General features: G+C 55.4%; 5 protein-coding genes across 7 annotated transcripts in view; all 5 read left to right on the top strand.

Annotated features, from left to right (window-relative positions):
• The window catches only part of S100A8 (S100 calcium binding protein A8), a 148151-nt gene that overhangs the window by 33463 nt on the left and 91289 nt on the right, over positions 1 to 23399 (top strand). The gene's annotated exons all lie outside the window — the stretch shown is intronic.
• Positions 7038 to 8959, top strand: S100A3 (S100 calcium binding protein A3). Its single transcript, XM_059901815.1, is given in 4 exon segments — positions 7038 to 7127; positions 7815 to 7892; positions 7895 to 7956; positions 8438 to 8959. Coding segments are annotated over 3 exon segments (300 nt in total). The 5' UTR covers positions 7038 to 7127; positions 7815 to 7819; the 3' UTR covers positions 8603 to 8959.
• S100A4 (S100 calcium binding protein A4) lies at positions 10434 to 12994 on the top strand. Of its 2 annotated transcripts, none has more exons than XM_059931954.1 (3): positions 10434 to 10534; positions 11471 to 11626; positions 12697 to 12994. In XM_059931954.1, exons 2-3 carry the CDS (start codon positions 11486 to 11488, stop codon positions 12859 to 12861), a joined length of 306 nt encoding a protein of 101 aa, XP_059787937.1. In that variant the 5' UTR covers positions 10434 to 10534; positions 11471 to 11485; the 3' UTR covers positions 12862 to 12994. The 2 variants fall into 2 exon arrangements, with proteins under 2 accessions (XP_059787937.1, XP_059787928.1); XM_059931945.1 differs by lacking the exon at positions 10434 to 10534 and adding an exon at positions 11177 to 11353.
• S100A5 (S100 calcium binding protein A5) lies at positions 14667 to 18788 on the top strand. Its single transcript, XM_059921736.1, is given in 6 exon segments — positions 14667 to 14690; positions 14776 to 14802; positions 16259 to 16372; positions 16374 to 16514; positions 18130 to 18222; positions 18593 to 18788. Coding segments are annotated over 6 exon segments (468 nt in total). The 3' UTR covers positions 18662 to 18788.
• On the top strand, positions 19048 to 21256 carry S100A6 (S100 calcium binding protein A6). Of its 2 annotated transcripts, none has more exons than XM_059931973.1 (3): positions 19048 to 19166; positions 20509 to 20667; positions 21033 to 21256. In XM_059931973.1, exons 2-3 carry the CDS (start codon positions 20530 to 20532, stop codon positions 21165 to 21167), a joined length of 273 nt encoding a protein of 90 aa, XP_059787956.1. In that variant the 5' UTR covers positions 19048 to 19166; positions 20509 to 20529; the 3' UTR covers positions 21168 to 21256. The 2 variants fall into 2 exon arrangements, with proteins under 2 accessions (XP_059787956.1, XP_059787949.1); XM_059931966.1 differs by lacking the exon at positions 19048 to 19166 and adding an exon at positions 19853 to 19962.

The raw sequence follows: 23399 nt of genomic DNA, 5'->3' as shown, positions 1-23399 counted from the left end.
GCTTAGTTGCTCCGCGGCATGTGGAGCAATCCAGACCAGGGATTGAACCTGTGTGCCCCTGCACTGGCAAGCAGATTCTTAACCACTGCGCCACCAGGGAAGTCCCTAGAAGCCGTGTTGTTTATCTGAGATCTGAGAATTGCCCTTTAATTTTTTTGAAGTTTCCATGAAAGATCTCATCTTTGACTTTATCTTACCCCTGAGGCCCTTTTTGTTGGCAGGGCCATGGATTTGGTCTTTGCCCTGAGGCCATTTATTACTTTGAGAGCCATTTGCTGCCTGGAAAGAGTGTCCTGGGCCCTCTATATTTCCTCTAAATTCTACTCAGAATTGAAGAGGTCCTTCTTTAGTTCATCTCTTTCTTCTAATATTTTACCATAGGCAGCCAGAAGAAGCCAATTGGCATTTTCAGTATTCTGTCCAAAAATCTCCTTAGCCAATCCATGAGTTCATTATGTAATCTTTCTATTTTCCACGTTACCATGGATAATAGTGTTTCCAGACATTCCACCACTACATAATAGGGGTTGCCTTTTCTTCAGTCTCCAGTAACAATTTCCTCACTGCCCTTCAAATTATTACTAGCAATCTTCTTGAGATCCTTCTAGCTTTCACCCATGGCTTTGTCCCAAAGCCAGTAACACCTGCTTTAGGTTTTTGTAATAGAAGCCTCTTTGTCTTTCAGGTCTTTGATGAAAGATTCATGGAGCCAACTCATGCTGATTTTCTAAGCTTTTCCTACCACTTCCTCTATCACTACACCTAGGTTTCCATTTGGTCTGCATCCCAAGATACATCAGGGGACAATTTGACTAAATATTTTGTCATTTCATAACAAATGTCCTTGACTTTCAGCCTGCACATATTGGGTCCTCATATCTCACTGTCTTCCCTCCTCCACTTGGTCAATTCCACATTTTAGATTCTTTTGTTTGAAGACTCCGCTTTATGAATTTATTAAGTTTTGAGTTGCAGATCACCTAACAGTGGCTTTAATTGTCTTACATAACAAGACATCTGAGACAGGCAGTTCAGGGTTAGTTCAAGGTTGGTTCAGGGGCTCAGAGATGTCATATGACACCGATTTTTTTTGCTCTGTAATCTACAGCATGTATGCTTTTTCCCTTATGCATGTTGCTTCATGATCACAAGATGGCTGCTCTACCTCCAGGTCTCACTGTCCATGTTCCAGGTTAAGAGACAGAGGAAGTGTAGGGTGCAGAAAGCTTTCCCTCAAGAGACTTTGCCTTCTTATTATGCAAGAAATACTGTTTCCAAAGATTTCTACTTACATCTCTTTGGCCTTAACTATGTAATATGGCTAGTCCTAGCTGTGACCAAGTATTTTTAGCTGGGCATGTTGACACTTTGAAAGAAAAGAAGAAGGGTTTTAATAATAAGGAAGCGGGGGATGGATAGCAGACAAGCAATAGACAATATTTTTCTGAATTGTTTTCTTACTTTTCTTACTTCCCTGGGAAGCTCTGATACTTGGGAACTGCTTACAGAGTAGCTCAGAAAAGAGCTCCCCAAAGACAGAAAGGAGTGAGAAGGTTCTGGGACACACTGCTTATTCTCACTGTTCTAACTGCACGTCTGGGGCTGATGAGGCAAGGCTGGGCAGGCCCTAGCAATGAAAAGAGAGAAGCCCACTTTCCTAATATCCTATAGGAAAAGGAGCCGGTGAATATAGGTCAGGGACTCATCATAATGGTAATTAACATTTCCACAGCAGTTCCCAAAGCTTCTTTCATGCTCACTGTCACTTCAGCCTCATGGTAACCCTCAAAAGAGCTATCATTAGGTCCTTTTTACAGATAAGGAAACCGAGAGGAAGCAGCATCTGCCATTCACGGAGCATGCCCTCCGGCCAGGCTCTCTGCTAGGCCTGTTCTAGCATCATCTCATTGAATCCTCATAGCACTTGGATGAGGGATGTGTTATTAGTTTCTGCATTTCACAGAGGAGGAAATAGGGGCTGGGAGAGGTTAAATGAGTAGTGTTGGGACTTGACCCAGGTTGTAAGAAAGGACCTCACCCCTATGGGACACAGGGTGGCAGCCTGGGCCTTCCTCCCCTTCCTCCAAAGCCTTGGAGATGAAGGGGACCTGGCTGGGCAGAGTCTAGACGCTCTTGGTGTCTCAATCCTGAATCCACGGGGAAGTGGGTCCACTTGCTGGTGATTGCACGACTGGAGTCTGTTTGCTCACAGTGGAACCCGGCTTCTGCTGGGGCTCAGTTCCAGGTTCTGGGGCTGTTCTGGCTGGTGGATACTGGCCTCAGCTGGCTGCCTCTGGAGCTTTCCCCGGCTGGCTAGGCACCGGATGGGACTAATTTTGTTCTGTATATTTGACAGACTAACAAACACGTGACTTTCTTAGCTGGTCTCAATAATCTTCCCTCATCCTGCCCCTTCCTGCAAATCTCCCTGCTGGGGCAGAGACGAGGAGGGTCCAGAAAATGGTGCTGTTCAAAGGCCCGCTGGCCAGATTCTCTCTCACTTCCTCCTGGAATTGCGGCAGGGAGGAGAGCCTCAGGGACCCATATGTCACCTCCCATAGTGTCCTACTGTCACTTTGCTCTCTGTTCTTTTGGGTCTATCCCTGCAATCTATTGACCCTCCAAGAAAAGAGAGACTGAAGGCAAAGGTGGATCTGGGGCAGGGGAATGACTGAAATAGGGCTCCCCATGCTGCCATCTTTAGGTCACTGGGGCTCCCGTCTAACTCAGTGCTCCCATCATGGAAATGGGCAGTCAGGCATTGACTTGGTCCTCAAAAGACCAAGGAGAGCCTGTAGGTCTAAGCCCCACAGGCTCTCCTTGATCCCAATTCAGATCCTCTCCCCACCCCCATCCCCTAATTCTGTAGCAAAGGCCTCCCTGGCTCCAGCCTCAGTAATCAAATACCCGCTCCCACACTCTCCCTACCTTGGGCTCGGATGATGAGAAAGGAGATGAATCAGTGTGACGAGGTTCATTGACCCCCATGGGGCTATGAGATTGGGGTGGTGTCACCCTGTCCCTCGAGCCCAGGTCCTTTTGGCACAAGCACATGAATGTCCAGGCGCTCTAGGACACTTCATCTTATTTCTCCCTGAGGTGCAGAACCAGACACTGACTTTCATGGTGCAAGGTGGTTTCCCAGAGGCTTTTGTAAGGTGATGGTGGTGATAGTGGGGGACAGAGGCAGGGAGAGAGGACGAGAGAGAGAGGGACAGTCCTGCCGGGTCAGAGAGCATCTGCTCCCACCCTCCCTCCCTCAAGCTGCTCCCGTGGGGGAGAGACCCTTACCTTCCACTTGGGGCACACTTCTCTGTGGTCAGCTCCACATCTGCAGCGGGGCAGCTCGGGTGAGAGGCCAAGGGTGTTGGGCTCCACTCCCAGGTAGAGAATCAAGTGGACAGTGTGGACAGCAGAGGGTGGGAAAGGAGGAGGACGCTTCCTGTCTGGGCCTCGGAGGGGCGGCTAGTGTCACGTGCATTTGGGGGATTCAGGGTAGATGCTGGGGAAGAACCCCCAGCAGGGCAGGAAGATTCCAATCCCTGTAAGAACAACTTGGGAAAGCAAGATAAGAAAGGCTGCAGCTCTGCCCCTAGCCTGTGGGGATGCAGAAGGCTGGACAAAATGACCTGGGGGCGGGGCGGGCGGGGGGAAGGCTTGGTTCTCTCCCTGCTGCCCCCATCGAGGGAACTTAGCGTGTGGTTGTTGAGTTAGACTCCGAGACCTCTGCCCTGACACCGTCCACCGGACCAGCAGGTGATACAAAGCACTTTCACATTGGAGTCTCAGGGTAGGAATCTTCCAAATCCATTTTGGAGGCAAAAAATTAAGGCCCAAACAAGGTAAAGGACATGCTCGAGGTGGGGGCAAGAGGGTGGTGGATCTTGGAGTGAGGGTCCAGTAAGGGTTCTTCCCACGATGGTCCTCCAGCCCCAAAGCGCCTGCACCCAGACCTCTCCGTCCACCCACCCGCCCCTCAGCTGTTGCCTCCCTGGGTGAGCTCCTGCCTTCCCTGCCCCCCACCTCAGTCGGAGCCTCTCCCAGTGGGCAAACAAAGGTGAGGCATCCCAGAGAGGCGTGGCCAGGCTTGGAAACATGAAAGGCTGGGGGATAAGGACTCAGGCTGGAAGCAGGCTGCCCAGCTCTTCCCTGACCATCCATGTAAACTACCCCAGGCCCCACCACCAGTTTTTCCCCTTAGCCCTGCTTTCTTGTTCTTCCTAGCATTTATGTCGCTGGTCTATCATACATTTATTTATTTGTTACTGTCTGTTTTGTGCATTAGATGGTCCTCTCCCCAGAGCTGGGCTTTTGTCTGTTTTGTTTATGGCTGTACCTCCAATGCTTAGGACAGGTGCCTCTAAATATTCACATGAAAAATGAATGGCTCTCACCCTGCCACAAATTAGTTGTGTGACTTGGGCAAGTTACCTACCTCTCAGTTAACATTTATGCCCTTACCATGTGCCGGCACTATTTATCTATGAGCTTGGTACATAGAAAGTCCTTTAAGCCTCACAGCAGTCCTATGAAGTGATGACCATTATTCTCCTTGGTCATTGGCAGATGAGGAAAATGAGGCCCAGAGAGGTGAGGCGACCTGCTTAAGGGAGGTGGCTGTTGGCAGAGATGGGATGTCACAGGTGGGAACAAGAGCTTGACCTAGAACTGAATTAATTGCTGGTCCACTCTGGCCCCTGCTTCTGTCCCCTACTCCCCAAAATTCCTTGCCTGTAAAACAGGGTTAATCACAGCCCTCCCTTCCCTGCCCTCCTCACTGCTCGCTCCCCTCCCCCACAGGGGCTGAGTCTTCGCGGAACTGATGGCACAGTTGAGGTTCGGGTGCAGGGGGCCTGGGATGAGGCCAAGGTGTCATGAGCTCTCTGGCTGCCCCACAAGTACTAGGGCTTCTTCAGAGGCCTGGGGGTTGACTCCTCTTCCCCTTCCCACACTCTTCTGGGTCTTGGGATCTCTTTCTGTGAAATGGGGAGGGGTCTCTCAGGCCCAGGGATGAGGGAGGGAGGAGTGATATGAAGAGATTTCCATTTCTGGCAACATGGTGGCCTGTGCCAGCTCCGGCTAAAAAAAAAAACAAAAAGTGCTGGATAGAATAAAAACATCTTTTTCAAAGCGTTGAAGAGTTCACAAGGCTTTAAGGAATGGGATCAGAATTTTAGCGAAAGCAGACTCCAGGAAGTGAGTGGGGCACTGGGGCCCCTCACGCCCTGAGGGCATCGGCCAAACTGAGCCAAAGTGACCTTTGGCTTTGACAGAGTGTGGAGCGAGGAAGGGCTCGCTTGAGGAGGGGAGGCAAGGGGGACACCCCACATAACGCTGGGACCCCAAAGGGCTACACGCTTAAGCCAGAAACCAGAGGAAATCTACCCCCACCCCACGGGAGTGCAAGGAACTTGGCCTTGGTGCTGAATGGAGCCAGGGAGGACAGGAAACAGGCCTTAGGAGCTCAAGCTCCAGGCCACCCTGGTGTGAGTCTGAACTAGGGGAGGAGGAGGGGGCACCAGGAGAACACAGCCTAGACTTCTGGAAGCGCCCCTAGGAGCAGCACACCTTCCTCCCAGGTCTCAAAGACATCCTACTGGTGATCTACCCAGGGAAGCAAGCCGTTCTCAGCCCAAAGCATCCAAGGACCATCGATCTGGAGATCAGGCAGCGAGGGTGTCTCACAGGCTCAGTGCTCTCACTGTAAATGAGGGGGCTTAACCAGGGGCACGCCAAGATCCCCTCTGGCAGAGGGATTCTCTGGGGGTGAGGCGAAAGCGTGTCCCCACTTTGTCTTCTTCCGGGGTGCCTTTTCAGAGTGAAGAGATAGGGGATGGCTGTGATGAATGACCTGTCTTCTCTAACCACCTGGAAGGAGATGGGTAGGAGGCTGTGCCCGGATCCCAGCTCTGGGGGAGGGCAGAGGGAAAATGACGAGGTGGTGGTGTCTGCAGCCCCGACGGGGCCTTTGATGGGTGCATGGCAAGGTGGGCCGGTGGGGCCTGTAATAGGGGTTGCCAGGGAAGGAGGCAAGGGAGCCCCTGGGGGTATCGTCAGCTTGACCTACTTGGGCCCCCCATAATTGCTCCCTTCCTTCCTTGGGAGGCTACAAATAGGGATGCCCTGTCTCTAGGCTCCTCCAGCAGAAACGCCAACACCTGTGGTGAGTGCCGGCTGCTTAGGTCCTGCCCTGGGTTGGGTGTCCGGCAGCTCCAGGTCTGTCTCCTGGCCCAGGGTCTGGGCTTGGGGGCAGAGGGATGACCACAGCAGGGACTGATGAGGTGAAGGAAGTCAGATATGATGGGTTCAGGGGGTCCCTTGTGCAGTGAGGGGCTGTTGGGGAACCTGGGTTTAGGGCGTGTGCAGAGCTGAGGTCTGGCGGAGGGGTCGGGGCGATGGGGTTAAAGTGCTGCTGTGGCCCTCAGTTAGCTCCCCCTTCTCCCACAGCCTTCATTCCTGCCAACGGGTTGAGATGGGCCAGGGCTGTGGGGAAGAGAGGATTCCCTCCAGTCTCCAGGCACCGAGCTTCTGACAAAGCAACAGTGGTGGCGCCAGGCGGGCTGGCAGGAACCCAGAAGGGCAGCTCGGCCCCTCTGAGGTTCCCTATTCCCTGCGATCATGGCCCTTTCCTCTCCTGGGAACCCGGAACCCTACTCCAATCCTGGGCTGTCACAAAGTGTTAGACCCCAGGCAGCACTTAACCCCATTCTTCTTCCCCCACAACCCTGACCATCTACAGGGCCTGGCAGAGAGCAAATCATTAGGGAGAGAGCCTTGGCCCAGGCTGCCTCGTGCTGCAGGACTCCTGTCCCCTGGGGGAACCAGAATTGAGTCACTGGGCTCACATGGAAACAACACATGCCTTCCTGGCTGCCTTAGGATTTTTCCAGGCTGGAGGCATCTCTCAGAAGGGCGGTGGGAGGGGCCCGTGGAATGGGAGTGGGTGAGCAATTCTGGGAAGGGCTTCCCCTCTAACAGAATGGGGTACCCCTCTGCAGAGCCTTCTGTCTCAAGAGCCCCAGAGGTCAGGGGGATGGCCTCAGGGAGAGCAGATTACAGTTTGGTACATACCTGAGCTCGCTGTCTCCAGAGACCAACTGGTTCAGGTCCCTGACTAGGCCTGTGAGGTGGGATTAACCCTATTTTACAGATAAGGCACCTGAGACCAGACAGGGTAAATGGCTCATCTTCCACTGCACAGCTAGTCAGAGGCATAGAGCATCGCGGAAGATTTTCCTTTGGTTGCAGCTTCCCTGAGTTCAGCGCAGGAGGGGTGGTGATGGGGTGGTGGTGAGGCGGTGCAGGTTCTTCTGAGACCTGACTCTCCCTGAGAAGGTCCAGCTCCGCCAAGGGCCTGAGGCCGGGAGCATGGCGCAAGGGTGCTCCCTTGTGCAGGAGCTCTGGGGTCCTGAGGGGGAGGAGGCTTCTAGGGCCAGGGGGGCTGTGTCTCAGAGGGTGCTACAGAGCTGGACTGGGCGTCAGATGAGAAAAGGTGGAGAGAATCAGGGAGTCCTCAGGGACCCCCAGTGTACAGGGTGCAGGTAAAGGGTGGGCACCTCTCCCTGAGGAGTTTGCAGTGATGTTGGGCAAATGAGGTCTCTGTCCAGAAATAGGGAGGCAGTCGGGAAATAAATGAGGAGGGGCTGGTGTAGTCAGGGAGGGCTGCTCAGAGGAGGGGGAGATTGTGGGGTGGGAAGGCTGCAGGGGATTAAGTCAGGTCTGGGTGCATTCCCTGGGACGCACGGAGGGCAGAGTTGAGCAGGGGGTCTGACTCGGCCTCTGCCGTGAGTCACACCCTTGCTCTTCTGTGACAGTGAGGATGGCGCCTCTGGAGCAGGCGGTGGTTGCTATTGTGTGCACCTTCCGGGAATTTCCAGGGCCCTGTGGAGACAAGTAAAGCTCTGCCAGGCAGAGCTCAAGGAACTACTAGAGAAGGAGCTGCCCACCTGGACCCCCGTGAGCACCTGGGGTGAGCCCACATGGGAAGCACTGCTCGGATTCTGCAAAGAGACACCTGGAGACGAGCTCTGAGCGTCGGACAGCAAGGGGGTGGAAGCTAGACTGCGGGGAGGGGATGCTGGGAGGGGGACGGGCACAGCAGGAATCTCAGTTTCCTCATCTGTAAAGTGGGAGGATGATCATCTCAAGGGCTGCCTGGCCCAGCTGTCGGGAGGACTGAGTGAGAGCTCTGTGAAGAACCCCTGACACAGGGTTGGCACTCAGTAGCAAGTAGTAGGTGCTCCATAAATGATCTGGGAAAGAGGATTTGGGAGGGGGATTGACACCGGTGAATGATCAGAACAGGGAGGCTGAGGCTGGCCCCCAGAGGGGTGTGGGTTGGGATGGCTGGGACACCCCCAGGAGGGGAGGGAGGGAAGCGGGCTGTGAGCACCAGGCTGTTCTGCCCTCCTCACCCTGCCATCCCCGCCCTGCACAGACAGAGCTTCGGGAGCGTGACCACAATAAGTTCATGGGTGTCCTGGACGCCATCAAGGATTGCGAGGTGGACTTTGTGGAGTACAGGTGCCTGCTTGCCTGCCTCTGCACCTACTGCCATGGGTACTTCAAGGACGGCGCCCTGGACCCCCACTGCTCCCAGTGATGGGCAGGGCTGCCATCGGAGGGTAGGGGTCTGGGTCTGCTCCGGACCTGCTCCATCTCTGCCCTGAGGTCATCCTGGGCATGTCAGCTCTCCCCCCTCCCCCCTCCCTTGTCCCCTCCATCTAGAATCTCCCAGGTTTGCCCCTGGTATGTTAACCCCTTTTACCCATGAGTCCAGGAGACGTGAGGGGACCTTCCCCGGGATCACAGCTAGTGACCTGTAGGACAGCCAGCCGCTGCCTCCCCACTGTGGCCCATGATGGACGAAGGCCGTCAAGGCCCAGCAGAGCGTGTGCGGGAAGGAGACCACAGTGGGAAAGGGCCTATTTTGCTCCTAATAAAGAACTGGCATCACTTGGCTCGGTTTGGTTCTTCTGAGAGGACAGCTGGGGCCTGGGAACAGAGTCCCACTGAGGCTTCACTCCCCTCTGGCCTTTTCCACTGGAGGACAGGAGGCTGAGGGCAGTTTCAGACCTCGCGGAAATGAAATGGTCTTAACGTCCTGCAGGAGGCGGGGGGATCAACACGGGGACAATGTCCATGGGAGGCTGGTGTGTGTGGGGGTCTCTCTCTCTCTCTGGGGGGTCTCTGAAGGAGAAGCTCCCTTGGGGACTTCCTTGGTGGTCCAATGGTTAAGACTCTGCACCCCCAATGCAGGGGCCCTAGGTTTGATCCCTGGTCGGGAAACTAGATCCTGCGTGCCGCAACTAAGACCCGGCGCAGCCTAAATAAATAAATAAGTAAATAAATATTGTTTTTTAAAAAAAGAAGCTCCCTTGGGCTGTCAAGGAGGGTGAGAAGGGACAGAACTCAGTCCACTGGACAGGATGTTCTGAGGGGAGGGGAGGGCCGTAGTGGAGGGGGTGGGTCTGTTCCCTGCCTGGGGCTGTGGGAGCCCAGAGTGCAGTGCTAATAGGATTAGGGTTTCTGAGGTCCGACTAGGGTGTTTCTCCCTGATGTAGGGAATGCCCTACATTGGAGGGGGAAGGGGAGACCTGCAGGCCGACCCCCTCCCTGAAGCCACAGCCACCCGAGGGGCTTCACACCCCCTCTCCTGACCCTCCCTCAATCCCTGAGTCCATACCCTACCCTGAGAGGTTCTCCTGACCCCTGCCTCCCCCATTCTGTGCCGTATCACGGCTAACTTTCCACCGCAACCTGCCCTCTTCATTCCTGACGCCCCCTAAATCCCTCTCCTGACACCCTCCTCTTTCCCATGTGCTCTTCGTCCCTTCAGTCCATCTCTGAGACCCGAGGCCTGACACCCCCTCCCCATTCCATCACTCCCTCAGGAGTGGTCCCTTCTCCACGGATGTGTCTGTGGGGGTCCCAACGCCTCCTTTGGGTGTTAGCCTGTTCCTCCCCCCCAGACCCCCCAGCTCCTGTCCTGGGCCTCACTCAGCATGGTAGAAAGCCCCCTTAGGAGGGGAGAAGGGTAGTGTGAGCTGTCCCCAGCACTGAACCTGGGGTCCCCTCCCTGTGTCCCTGGGCAACCCCTTTCCAGGACAACCTCCCACCTGTCACCCACCACCCCTGAATCCCCTTTCCTCTATGCCGGCTGCCCAGTGGGACCACTCCCTCCCTGTCCCTCATGCCCTGGGCACAGCCTGCCCTTCCCCCAGCTCCTTAAAACTCAAGCTGAGCTGCGCACACCCACCCACTGAGGCCCCTGCCTGTGCCCACTGGGGCTCTCCCATTGTCCATCTGTGCCTGCCCACAGCAGGTCAAGCTGGGTTTCCAGGCTGGGCTGGTGGAGGGGGCCCGTAGTGTTTACCACATTGGCCCATGATAGGAGGGCTGTCTCCCGCTCTCCCCCATCCCCTGCCATGGGCAGGGCCTGGCCAGGGGTATAAATAGGTCAGACTGCTGGGCTTCCCCCACTCTTCCTCTCTCTCCAACCCTCTCTCCTCAGCACTTCTCCTCTCTTGGCCTGGTGAGTTGTGGTCGCCTGACTGGCACGCAAGGGGTGTGCAAGGGGTGTCAGGCCGAGGCTGGGGCAGGAGAAGGGGAGGCTGGTGGGGGCCAGATGTGCTAAGGGGGTCCAGATGTGAGATTCCTATGTGGAGGCTCTGGGGCGGGATGTGTGTGTGTGCACGTGCACGTGTGTGTGCATGCAAGAGAGAGAAAAAACAAAAAGTGTGCAGGTGGCTGGGTGGGAGCTATCTGAGCCGTCCTGTGATGCTGGGGCTAGCACGCGTTGTTGCTGTAGTATGTTTTGGGGTGCGTGTGACTGGTGGGTATGCATGTTGGCTTGTGTTTGCTGGGTTGCCCTAGCCTGTGCGTGCACACTCACAGGGTGTAGGAAGCACAGTGAAGGCAGAAGGCGACTGCGGGCTTTTGTCTGGTTGTGTCCTAGGAGGCTCTGCCCTGCACGCAGCAGCCTGGCCCAAGGGAGGGTGGCCTCCCCATCCCTCCTGCATCTGTGCCTCTGCCACCTCACCCTGCCCCTCCCCAAGCTAGGCGCTAGGCCACTGTTTTTTTCCGCTACAGGGCCCTGGGCAGGCTTCCAGCAGCCTCGCCCAGCCCAACGCTGGGAGGGAGAAGAATGGGCTGGGGTGGGGCTGCTGTGGACTGAGCGTGGGAGTGAATGGACCGAATGAGGGGTGAAGAAAGCACTCTTGTGGAATTGGCTGCCTGAAACCCAGAGCCTGTGCCCCGGGCCCTGCAGGGGTTCGCTGCCTCAAGCATGGATTTCCCATTGTGCACACCCACCTGCCAGGAGCCGAACCCCACTTTTTGGGCTGCCTCTATGGTGGGAGCAGAGTCTCACCAAGTGCTCCCCGAGGGATGGGATTAGGGTGGGCATTCTGAATACATAGCCGGGGGTGGGATGGGGAAAATTTGGGTGTCTCTGTGACCCTGCCTCCAGATCCTGACTGCCGCCATGGCGTGCCCCCTGGAGAAGGCCCTCGATGTGATGGTGTCCACCTTCCACAAGTACTCAGGCAAGGAGGGTGACAAGTTCAAGCTCAACAAGTCTGAGCTAAAGGAGCTGTTGACCCGGGAGCTGCCCAGCTTCTTGGGGGTGAGTGATACTGCTTGGGAAGCACCTGTTTTCTGCGAAGCATTGGCTACAGCTGGCATCTATAGCAGTCGATCAGCCATCTTGCTGAGACGGGGAAGTGGGGGCAGAGAGCTGGCTCTGTCTGCGTGGGGTGCAAGCACAGCGAGCACCCGCTGCTCACGTCCTGGCTCTCTGCAGAAAGATGGCTGAGAACGAGCCGGTAGGCTACGGCTCAGACTCTGCCAGGTGCTTTGCACAACTTAACTGGAGGTAAACTGAAGCTCAGAGAGGCTAAGTAACTTCTCAAGGTAGTCAGTGTATAAAGCCGAGATCCGTGAGCCAGGACGTTCCGACACTTGCCATCACTACAGCAATGAACCATTTTTTTTTTTACGATTGTATGAAAATTGTGTCTTCTTTTTTTTTTTTTTAAATTGAAGTGTAGTTAATTTACAATGTTGTGTTAGTTTCAGGTGTACAGCAAAGTGATTCAGTTATATATACACATATATATTTTTTCAGATTCTTTTCCATTACAGGTTATTACAATATTTTGAATATAGTTCCCTATGTTATACAGTAAATCCTTGTTGCTTATCTATTTTATATATAGTAGTGTGTATCTGTTAATCCCATATTACTAATTTATCCCCCCAACCCCAAACCATTTTTGACTTTCCATTTGGCTTGTGGATGTGAAGACACAGTTATGGAGACCCTCATACACCTACAGACTTCCCCCGAGCAATCACAGATGCCATCTGTATCAACCTTTATGCAGTTTATACAGTGCTTTCATGACCATTGTCTAACTGGATTCTTAAAATGACCTTGGCAGAAGATGCTGTGGTCCCCTTTATCCAGTTGTACCCAGGTACTCAAGACTTCTTTGTCTGAGGGGTGGCCTTCCTCCAGCCCTAGCCTAGCCCCCAGGGCTAGAGGTCCAAAGCTGGGCCCCCCAAGGAGTGGCTAAGCCTTCCTGGGCTCCCATCTGGAGGTGCAAACCTGGTCTAGTCCTAGCTCTGGCCACCCGCACGCCCGCCCTGCCCCCCCGACTTCTGGTTTCTACCCGCAGCCTCTTCTTCCCGCAGAAAAGGACAGATGAAGCTGCATTCCAGAAGCTGATGAGCAACCTGGACAGCAACAAGGACAACGAGGTGGACTTCCAGGAGTACTGCGTCTTCTTGTCCTGCATCGCCATGATGTGCAACGAGTTCTTCGAAGGCTTCCCCGATAAGCAACCCCGGAAGAAATGAAGTCTCCTCAGATGTGGGGCCGGGGCCTGCCAGCTGGGGTCTTCCCTGTTGGCGGTGGGCACAGCGCCTCGCACTGGCTCCTCCAGATGTGAGCACGATACTAAACAAGTTCAATAAAGATTCTTGAAAGCTATGAGGCTGATGGTCTGAGACTCTGGGGGCACTGGGAGTTGAGCTGCGGTTTTGTGGCAAGTGGAGAGCAGACCAGAGAAGGTGGGAGACGGATGTGGGTGACTGTGCACATGTGTGGGGGACAGAGTTGACTCTGGATGGAGCTGAAGGCAGGGAAAGGGACCCCCAGAGGCTTGGAACGGTAGGATCTTAGCCAGTGCACTCACCCATCCCACCTCCCCAACCTTGCCTCTTGGCAGGACCTCTGACTGAGGCTGGGATGGGATTGAAGATCACATCTGCTCCTGGTTGGGGTCTGGAATGGAGTGTGGGTGCCCTGGGGGTGGTGGGGAAAGGGCTGAGTCATGGGGAGGAAGTAGTGAGGCCAGAGTGGGATGGGGAGGAAGGCTCAGTCCTGACATTTACGGCCCAGGTCCTGCCTGCCACCCCTTCCAGTGCCCTGGCTTCAAAGCCCAGGGATGGATGAATCCTACCATTCCACAGTCAGATCAGGGAGGTGATGTGGAGGAAGAGCAGGCTGTTGGCCGCAGCATGAGAAAATCCTCCTTCCCTAACTCCCATCTCTGTCCCAGGGGCCCTAGGATGGGATTCATTACCAGTTAGCAGTCATGCTCCAACAGAGGAGGACAAAGGATCTTGGGAGGGATGAGGGGAGGATAGTGGCTGGGGTGGGAGGGAGGGAGGTGGTGGGAGGTGACCATAGTTTTGGAGACAAAATTCCAGGCATAGGGATCTGATAAATGAAGTTGAGATTTTTTTTCCCCCCCAGAAAATATCAGGCATGGTATTAGTTCTCCTTAGGTTGAAGGCCAGCAGTTCTAGCCTGCAATGGGTGGGACTGTGGTTAGTTTCCAGGTCATGCCTGGGTGGTACAGGGACCTTCAAGGAAGAGGTGAGTAGAGGGCAGGTCCAGAGGCAGGGAAGGTCTTGTTCCCTTGACTTTTCTAGCTTTCCCGTTTCCTTCTCATCACGTTGTGTTTTTGTCTCAAGTTTCAGAGGAGTGGGGTAGGTGACTCAGATGTTCCCTCAGAGTGTGACTACAGAGACTTGGGTAGAATTTTGATCCAGGAAAGAGTTTGCCACTTCCCCCTTCTCCCTCCCCCCAGCCCCAGTCTGCCCATCTTCCATGGAGTGCCCTCCCCTGGGCCTCCTCCTGCATCACTCCCAACTTCGGAAACTCCTGTTGCTTAGCGACCAGTCCCTGCTGCCTCTCTACCTTGGCAGCTGGGGGTGGGAGTGGAGTGGGGGCCAGCGGGGAGCATCCAGGCAGGCTAGGGTGGGGCTGCAGCAGCAATAGGTGCTAAGCCCCTAACTCCATTCTGTTCTCATACTTGGACTGGTTGGTGGTAGAACAACGTCTGAGTCTCTCCTGGGATACAGGCAACTCTCCCTGATCCCCACCCTGGTCATTTCTGCACCCTGAACCTGTTCCCCACAGTCCACAGCCTCTACCCCATCATCCAGCCCTAGCCTTCCCTGATCTCCGCCTCAGTCCCCGATTCTCAGTTCTCCATTCCAAGAGCCTCTGACAATTCTTTCCCGTGGTGATGAGTGAGGCTTAGAAGAAATCATTCATTGAAAAGCCTTTAAAAAATCTTAGGCTCCATACTTCCTAACGACCTTGACTATGCCTTTGGCAGGAAACATCTTCCCCTACTGATTCCCATCTTGAGATGTCTGTCCTGCTTTTGGAGTGGGTGGGAGGGCCCCAATGTGGAGAGTGGCCTAGGGTATGGGTGGACACTCTGCATTTGTCCCGTACCTCCTGAATCTTCTTTCCAGGGACCCTGGCTGCTGACCCACCAGATTGTGAGTTCTGATTTTTGGTTGGGAAGACAAAGCTTCCAGGACTGAAGATGTGTGTGCCATGGTAAACTCAGTGTGCCCCCCGTCCCATCTGTTTGGAAAAAAGGAAGGTGAGATTGGCAGAGGGGGTTTCTCCCCATCTGTGTCCCAGGAGGCTCTGACCTGGGCCTCCTTGTCTCCGGCCCCTTCTTATTGGCCTTCTCTCTCCCCTGGTTTCCTGGGGACTGGAGCAAGGGAATTAAAGTCAGAGAGCAGCGGGAGGGAGCCTGCTTCTGCTGTGTGAGTTCTCTGGCTCTCTCCTTCCTTGGTGAGTCTTTCCTTCTCATCTCCCCGCTCATTTATATGGTGGGGCAAGCTGGGCGATGAGGCCAGAGGGTGACTAGCTCTGGTGACCTCCGCCAAGGAAGGCCGGGCCCGATGAGTGGGCATGTGTTTGGGGAGAAGAGAGCAGAGTATTTGGAATCGTGGCTATGGGGATTTCCTGAGAAGTGGCCCTGGGGGTGGAGGTGGGGATCAGAACCAGCCAGGATGCTGCTGCAGATGCCCAGAGGCCTCGCCTTCCACTGTGGTCCTGGTTGAGTCTCCTGACAGTGGGGAGAGGCTGAGGGTTTGGGGTGGTAAGAGATGAATTTCAGGTCCAGTTCAAGAATCGTCAGGTGGGCTTTGGTCTGTAGGTAAGAGGCAGCAGCTTCTTCCTCCTTTCCTTGCTCAGGACTCAACACAGATTTACCTGTAGCCCCCAGGTTCTTGGGTGTTGGCTCCTTCCTGCCTAAGGGGGAAGTGGTTTCCAAGTCTGAGTCACAGGAGCTCCAGCTGCTTCTTCTCTTGGGTGGGTGTGGCTGTGCTGATGGACTGGAGGGCCGCATTCAGACCCAACCTCTGGATCCAGCTCTCAGAATGACTCTGGAGGTTTCAATAGGCCCACCCCCTTCACTGCCTCGTGGCTGGTCTGTATGTACAGTTCTCTGGGCCAGAGGCTGGTGACCAGCTGGACAAGTCCTGGCACCCCTCCCCGACTTCCTGTTGAGATCTTATCTTCCAGTTCTAGCCCCAGCCTCCTCCAACCCCTGGACTCTCTCTTTGCCCTGTGCCCCACTTCTATAATGGGACACTCCCTTATATTAGGTGATTCAGGGACCCGGGCCAAGGAGGGTGACTTGGGTGTGGGCAGCCTCTGGAAAATGAGTGCCCAAGATGGATCGGGCAGGGAGAAAATCCTGACCCTTCATTGGCTCCACCATCCGTCACCAGTTCTTCTTTTGGGGAGGCCATCTTGTCACCCCTCTGTCCCTAGACCCCTTTTTCAACATCTCCTAAGCAGAAAAGCGTGCAGCCTCCTTCCAGCCTGGTCAGTCTCACTGCTCCGGCTGTTCCAAGTTTGCCTTGGTTCTCACTACAACCTGTCCTGAGACACTGGGGTCCACTTGGTAGATTTTGATCTCATCGTGGGTTCCAGTAGCTGGTCCTTGAGGGAGAGGCTTGGAGGTGGGCTAGTGATGGGGGGAAGCAGAAGGTCCAGCTTCCTGAGCAATGGGATCTTTTCCTCTCCCTTCGGCCTCCAGAACTGCACACACATGTTGGAGACTTCTTTGGAGAAGGCTCTGACCACTATGGTCACCACTTTCCATAAATATTCAGGGAGAGAGGGCAGCAAACTGACTCTGAGTAGGAAGCAGCTGAAGGAGCTGATCAAGAAAGACCTGTGTCTTGGTGAGGTAGGAGTCGGTCCCTCCCCTGCACCCCAGAGTCCCAGGGCTCCGTGGGCACCGTGGGGGAGGGGAGGGAAAAAAAGAGGAAGCACTGATGCCACCCCCGGGGGCTTCCCAGCATGAGGTGGGAGGCCCAGCGTGAGGCGATACACACCTACCCGCAGGGTACAACTAGTCTCAGCAAGGACAGGATGGCCAAAGGGTACAGACAGAGACCCAAGGAAGAGGGTGACCATCTTGGGCCACGCCTGGGGATGAGTCAGGTCTCACTGGGAACGGAGAAGGGCAGTGTCTGGAGGGTGGACCTCAGCCTGCACGAAGGTTTAGAGAAGGAGATCAAGGAAACTTCCATGTTGAGGCAGGGCTCTCACAGCTGTGGAGACTGTGCGAGGGATGGAGTGGGGGTGGGTGAGGTGATTCAGGGGTCCAGGTCAGCTGTGCACAGCTCAAGGGCAGGGCCCCCGCCTGGTTCTCCTCCACGTGCCTGGCACGTCTGGGGCTCTCAGCTGGTGCTGACACAGGAACCAAAAGGATCATTCTACTAGTTTGTGAACACAGTTTGGAAGGGGGAAGAACTGATTCTTACCAGATGGAGATGGTGGGAGGGAGGCAACTGACAAAGGGAAAGGCCTTTGAGGTAGTCATTATGTTATTATTACAGTTAAAAAAAATTGAGGCTCAGATATGTTATATGACTTGTCTGTGGACACCCAGCTAGTGAGAGGCTGGAATTCCAGCCCAGGCCCATGTATCAACCTCCTTCGTTCCTTTAAAATCAGCCTGGGGACCTCTCCTGTCGCATCTTGAACCCTAGTGGGGCTCCCCAGAGAGAAGCTCTACCTAGTGCGTCCCTGTGGACAGGGGACCAAAGCAGCCGTGGGTGTCACCAGGCCTCCCCTCTGGCCTTCCTGCCAAGCTCTCTGCATTCTGGAGTTAATGAGGGCAGAGGGAGGGGCCATGGGTCCAGCAGGGTTAACTACATGGGGACAGAGGCCCTGGGGAGGGCCTGGCTATAACAGGAGCCCAGACTGGGGACAAGGGTGGCGTCACAGAGAGTCTGTTTCCATCTCTGTATGTCCCGAAGTCCTGTCTCCTGTGGCAAAGCTGGAGGTGAGGGCAGTGAAGGGGAGAGGGCAGGATGTGTCTGTATTTTCTTCCTGTTCCCTCTGAGGGCGCTGTCTCCATCCTCTTGGTGGAGCTGGGCTGGTTGGGCAGGGGACCAGACAAGGAAGAGGACTGGGTGCCAGGCACTTGCTCCATACAGCTGTCCTGCAGGGACGGAATAAGGCTTGGATCTCGCTTAGTGCCACATAGTCACCAAGCCGTTTCTGTTAGGTGTTGTATGAAATCTAGCTTATTATTTCTTTGGGTGGTAGAAAGTGTCGAGGGGAAGGGGGGCTGCATTAGCCTTCCTCTTGTAATTTATTCCGATTCAGGAGTCAGGTCACTGAGCTCTGCTTGGTGGCGCCCTGTGCTGGGTGTGGCCTGGGGGGAGACTCTGGGGGTTGAGATGCTCCATTGCTGACTCAGATGGGGATCAGCCTGAGGCTGCCTTCCCAGGGGTCAGGGCAGGGCTGGGAGGGGTGGCTGACCTGTCTCTCTACCTGGGCCCTCGAAGAAGATGAAGGAGAGCAGCATCGATGACCTGATGAAGAGCTTGGACAAGCACAGCGACCAGGAGATGGACTTCAAGCAGTATTCGGAGACTTCCCTGGTGGCGCAGTGGTTAAGAATCCTCCTGCCAATGCAGGGGACACGGGTTTGAATCCTGGTCCGGGAAGATCCCACATGCCACGGAGCAACTAAGCCTGGGCGCCACAACTATTGAGCCTGCACTCTAGAGCCCGCGAGCCACAACTACTGAGCCCATGTGCCACAACTACTGAAGCCTGCGCGCCTAGAGCCCGTGCTCCGCAACAAGAGGAGCCACTGCAATAAGAAGCCCGCGCACCACAACGAAGAGTAGCCCCCGCTCACCGCAACTAGAGAACGCCCGCGCACAGCAATGAAGACCCAACGCAGCCAAAAATAAATGAATAAATAAATTTATAAAAAAAAAAAACCCAAAAAAACAACAAAAAAAGGAGTACTCGGTGTTCCTGACCACGCTGTGCGTGGCCTACAACGACTTCTTCCTGGCGGACAACCAATGACTGGGCCCTGGCTCCTGGCCCCTGCAGCTCCTCTCACAGACCCTCCGTGGCCCCTTGCCTTCCCCTCCCTCCCAGATGGACCCTGCTTCAGCCTTCCCTTCCAGCAGAGGAAATAAAGATTTTTGATTCCAGGTGTCCAGGGCTGGTTTGGAACATTCTTGTCCACCTTGGCTGGGGGTGGGGTGGGACCAGGCAGAGCTTCTCCTTAAGTGGGTGGGCAGCCTCTGGGTGTTCGGGTTCTGGGTTTCCACCCCACTTCCTGTTCTTCAGTGCGGACGTGACTAATCTTATCCAGGCTTAGTTTTGCCCTCCAGTAAAATGAGGAAGTGGGGCCAGGCTTTTGCTTGCCTCCAGCGAATGCTGCAAATGCGCAGAGAAAGCTAAGGGGGAAAGTGCTTTGAGAGTGAGGACACTGGGGGTGGCTGGGATGCGGTCCCCGAGGGCAGTGGTGGACAGGCCACTCTGACTTGTCACCAGCTCACAGGAGGCCCCCCTGACGACACTGGTAAGAAGGGGGAGTCTGGCCTTGATCTCCATGCCGGCCCCCTTTCCCTCTCCTCTGTTTCCCCCTCAGCAACAAGCCCTACCGTCATCTCTGGGATCCAGGGCTTTCTGCTCTCCCCACCTCCCTCCCGGTATCAAAATCCTTTCTTAGGAGAGGATCTGACAGACTTTGCATTGGAGGGTAAATAACTAATGACGCTTACAGGGCTCGACTCTGGTGTGTGTGTGCACTTTAATGGGCAAGAGGCTGCGGGTGGAATTCAGGTGGGGGGATGGGGGAAGGGATCGAGGGTGGTGGTAGGAATTTATTTTCCCTGGGGGGATGTGTGTCCTAGACGTCCTTTAAATCGTATCCTGTAGACCACTGGCTGCTCCCCGTCCTTCATCTAGGGCTCGCCCCCGTTCCCCCCGGCGCCGGGGAGGGGCACCCTTCTCCACCCCCTTCCCCCTACACACACAGACACACACACTCTGACACTGCCCGGCTCTCCGCCTCCTACCCTTGCCTTGTCACATCGCGATGGGGGGCAAACTGAGTTTTGGAGATTCGGAGGGAGCTCGAGGTCACCGGGCTGGCCGCCGTCTCCCCTCGGCGCCCCCGCCCCGCGGAGCCCCGAACAGCCCCGGGGCAGGAGGCGTGGAAAGTTTTGGGGCTGGGACGTTGTGTAAAGGGCGGGCAGGGTGGGGCGCTGGCGGGCAGCGGGCGGCCGGCCTCCCGGAAGCGCCGCTATAAGGCTGGCGGGCTGGCCACACAGCCATCCCCCTCGGCCGCTCCTTCTCGCGTCGCTGCAGCCGCGGTGAGTGCTCGCTAGGCAGGGCAGCCCCCGTCCTTCGGGGCCGGCCCGCCCCGGGTTAGTCCGCCTGCATCCAGACTGGGGCCGGCAGGGAGAGGCGGGAGCGGCCGGGCTGGCCCCGGGCTAAGGCATCCGGTGGGGCGGCTCCCCGCAGTGGCCCTTCTGGGGCTGGGAGAGTGTGTCGCGGGGTGTGTCCGTGCCACAGAGTGTGTCCCTGTGAGGCTGTGTGTGTGTAGGGCTGGGTGTGCAGCCTCCACCCTCACTCACAGCATACTCCCCAACTTTTCTTGGAACCCCTGGAAGAGAGTTCTCAGCTGTGGTCCTATTTGTCCCTTAGAATTCTTGAACCACCTCTGCTCTGGTCCTCTGTAGGGCACTCACCTCTTGGCCCTAGACTCTGCCCTCTCCCTCCCCTACAAGCCCTGGGCTGTCTCCTGATGTCATCTGACACTTAGTGGTTTGGCACGGGTAGTCAAAGGGAGTTGGGGGGGTATGGGTGAGTGAGAAGGCCCTGCTGCCCAGGGCGTTGACCAGCCTTTCTGCCCTCAGCTCTGAGCCCAGCCTTCAGCCATGGCGTGCCCTCTGGATCAGGCTATTGGCCTCCTGGTGACCATCTTCCACAAGTACTCCTGTCAGGAGGGCGACAAGAACACCCTGAGCAAGAGTGAACTGAAGGAGCTGATCCAGAAGGAGCTCACCATTGGGGCGGTGAGTGAACCTCCCCAGGCCCCCTCTCCCCACCTCTTGCCCTTTAGAAGCAGGATCCGGAGAGGGTGAGGTGCCAGGTGCATGACTCAGGCTTACCCACATTCTGGGGCCCTAGACCATGTGCCTTACTGGACCATTGGTCCACACCCCCGAGGAGCTGGGGAAACTCGTAGCCTGGTATTCACTCCTCCTGAGTGAGGAACAGAGGAGAAGTAAAGCCAAGTGAACCCAAAGTGGGCTTGGATCTTTGGTGACAAGTGAGCACAGAGCCATTTGTATGAGAGAGGGCTGCCTGGGAGGGGGAAAGGCAGAGAACCCAAGGTCTCACAACCATTGAGTCTGGATTTCCCATTCTAACACGTTAGAAGCTGCAGGATGCTGAAATTGCAAAACTGATGGACGACCTGGACCGGAACAAGGACCAGGTGGTGAACTTCCAAGAATATGTCACCTTCCTGGGGGCCTTGGCCATGATCTACAATGACATCCTCCGGGGCTGAAAATAAATTGGGAAGGTGGAGACACCCTCTAGCTGGCCTGTCTAGTGGTGGGTAATTGTACAATAAATTTTTTTTTTTGGTTAAATCTATCCCTGTGTCCTGGCTTCCCAATGATTTCCGTTTCCTCCTCTGCTTGGTGCTGCATCAGCCTCCAGAGGGTTTTCTCACCGTTACCTCTGGGAGTGACTCAGTGACTCACCAGGCCAGGGGAGCTGGTGGGAGGGTCCACAAAATGGTGGATGCACCCTAACAAAGCGGTTGTGAGCTCATTAAGTTGCCTTTATGTGAATTAGAAAAAGATGCCCTCTCTGGGTGAAGCCATCTTAAGGAAAGGCTCAAGTGGTCCCCCGTGGAAGGGGTTCTGGGATGGGCTTGGAGAAGGAAATGGTGCTTGAGCCAGTTTGTGATGAGTCCAGAGTGTGGCAGAGATAGTCCTAGCAGGGTCTCTGAAGACGAAGACGTGTTTTTCCTCTGGGCGTGTTGAGAGGGGAGGGGCCAGAAGGGCCTTGGGGCGGGGCCGGTCCACTTTCTCACCACAGTGAAATGGGGGCAGAGAAGGCATATCTGGCATGCCCAAAGCCTGGCCAGGGAGTGTTCTGCTATTCTGTCGGAGACCATTGCGGACAGACGCTGTATGGTTGAGTTCGATTCTGCTGTCTATGCCCTGGTTGGTCAATGGTGGGAGGCACGCTTTAGGAGTCTGTCCCTGCATTCAGGGACAGGGTCCTTTGTGCCAGGGGTGGTGGTCTGAGAAGCTGGCAGCTGTGCGAATACATGAATCAAGGGGTGTTCATGAAAGGGGTGGGGTGGGGGGGTGGGCTGAGGGTCCTCGGGGTGGAGTGGGGGGTCTCCGGGGCTGGGCAACTGTGCCTTCAAGCCTTTCTGTCAATATTGAGCCAGCCCATCCCTACAGTCTCAGCAGAATGAATCACCCCAGTTATTCCACCGGAGCCAAGCCTGGCTCTCAGCCCCCATCAGGAAAGATGACTAATTGTCTGAATTATTTTCTGAGTTCACTGCATTAGCGTTTTCAGGCAGTGGGGTAGGGGAAGGGGGTAAATTGTGTTTCAGGGCCATGGGGCAGTTCTGTCCCCTCCAGGCCTAGCGTATGCCAGGCAAGTTCCTCTATAGGCTCTGGGGACCCCAGAGGGAGAACATATCCTCCTTCCCCTCTTACTCACCTCCCCACTTCCCGGGGGGCCCAACTCTGCGGAATTGAGTCTTCTTCCTCCAGGGGGTGGGGATGAGCCAACAGTCCCAAGAGGGCTGGAAGCCTCACCTCTTGGCGTCCCTCCTTCTCTAGTGGCCTCTCTTTCCCCGCAGGGAGTAGGGACTGGCACAGTTGGGAACCAGGAAGGGACCCAGGTTGAGCTCCCGGTCTGCACAGCCGCGTCCAAACCATGGCTCTATCCGACCCTCCGCCCCGCAAAGATACATTCCCGGCCCGGCGCCGCGGCGGCCAGCATAGTGGGGCGTGGAGCGAGCGCCCTCGTGTGGGCAGAGAGCAGGACGCCGCGGGGCCGTTGTGGTTGGTTTTCTCGAAGCCCTGGGGAGGAGCCAGTGGCGGAGGGAACAACGACGGTGGAGCCCTTCCAGTGAAGAGGGAAACACCACTTTTGGCTCTTTTGGCTCCCAGCAATTAACCCCCCAATAAAGCAACTCGCAACTCAGGCTTTACCTAAGACACATGTACCACGAGCAAGTCCATGAAAGGAAGGCGGTTTGCAAGGACAAACAGAATCTGAAACCTGTCCCCCGCCCCTCCCGCTTTCAGGGCCGAGAAGACCTTCGTACAAAGAGGGAGGAGGGGTCATTTCAGTGGGTGAAGACCTACTGCCCTGCCCAGGGAGGGGCTGCTCAGACAAGGCCTTCGGTCATGCATCTGCAGGGAGCTCTGGTGGGTGGGCAGGCCGAGAGGTTTAGGAGACTCGGTGAACATGCACAGTTCACCTGCTAAATAAACAGGCGTGTCCTTTAGCGGCTGCCTTTCCATAGTAGTGGAGGGGAACAGGAACAGGATTTAAAAAATAAAACCCCACACATATAGCAAATCTTTTGTTTGCTTTGAGGGTGTGGTCTTTAAGGCTTTTTTGAGGGATGGTGGGAGGAAGCAGCATTTACAATGGAACCTGGTGGGTACTCAAAGGGTGGGACTGTGTGTGGAGGGGGCACAGACTGGTCACTTTTTATTGCATTTGCCTCCAACGGATGTAATGGAAATGAAGCCTTTAG

This window comes from Balaenoptera ricei, chromosome 1 (assembly GCF_028023285.1).
Source record: "Balaenoptera ricei isolate mBalRic1 chromosome 1, mBalRic1.hap2, whole genome shotgun sequence".
NCBI lineage: Eukaryota > Metazoa > Chordata > Mammalia > Artiodactyla > Balaenopteridae > Balaenoptera > Balaenoptera ricei.
The sequence above is the reverse complement of the archived record's forward strand: the minus strand, read 5'-3'. Positions and strand labels throughout refer to the sequence as shown.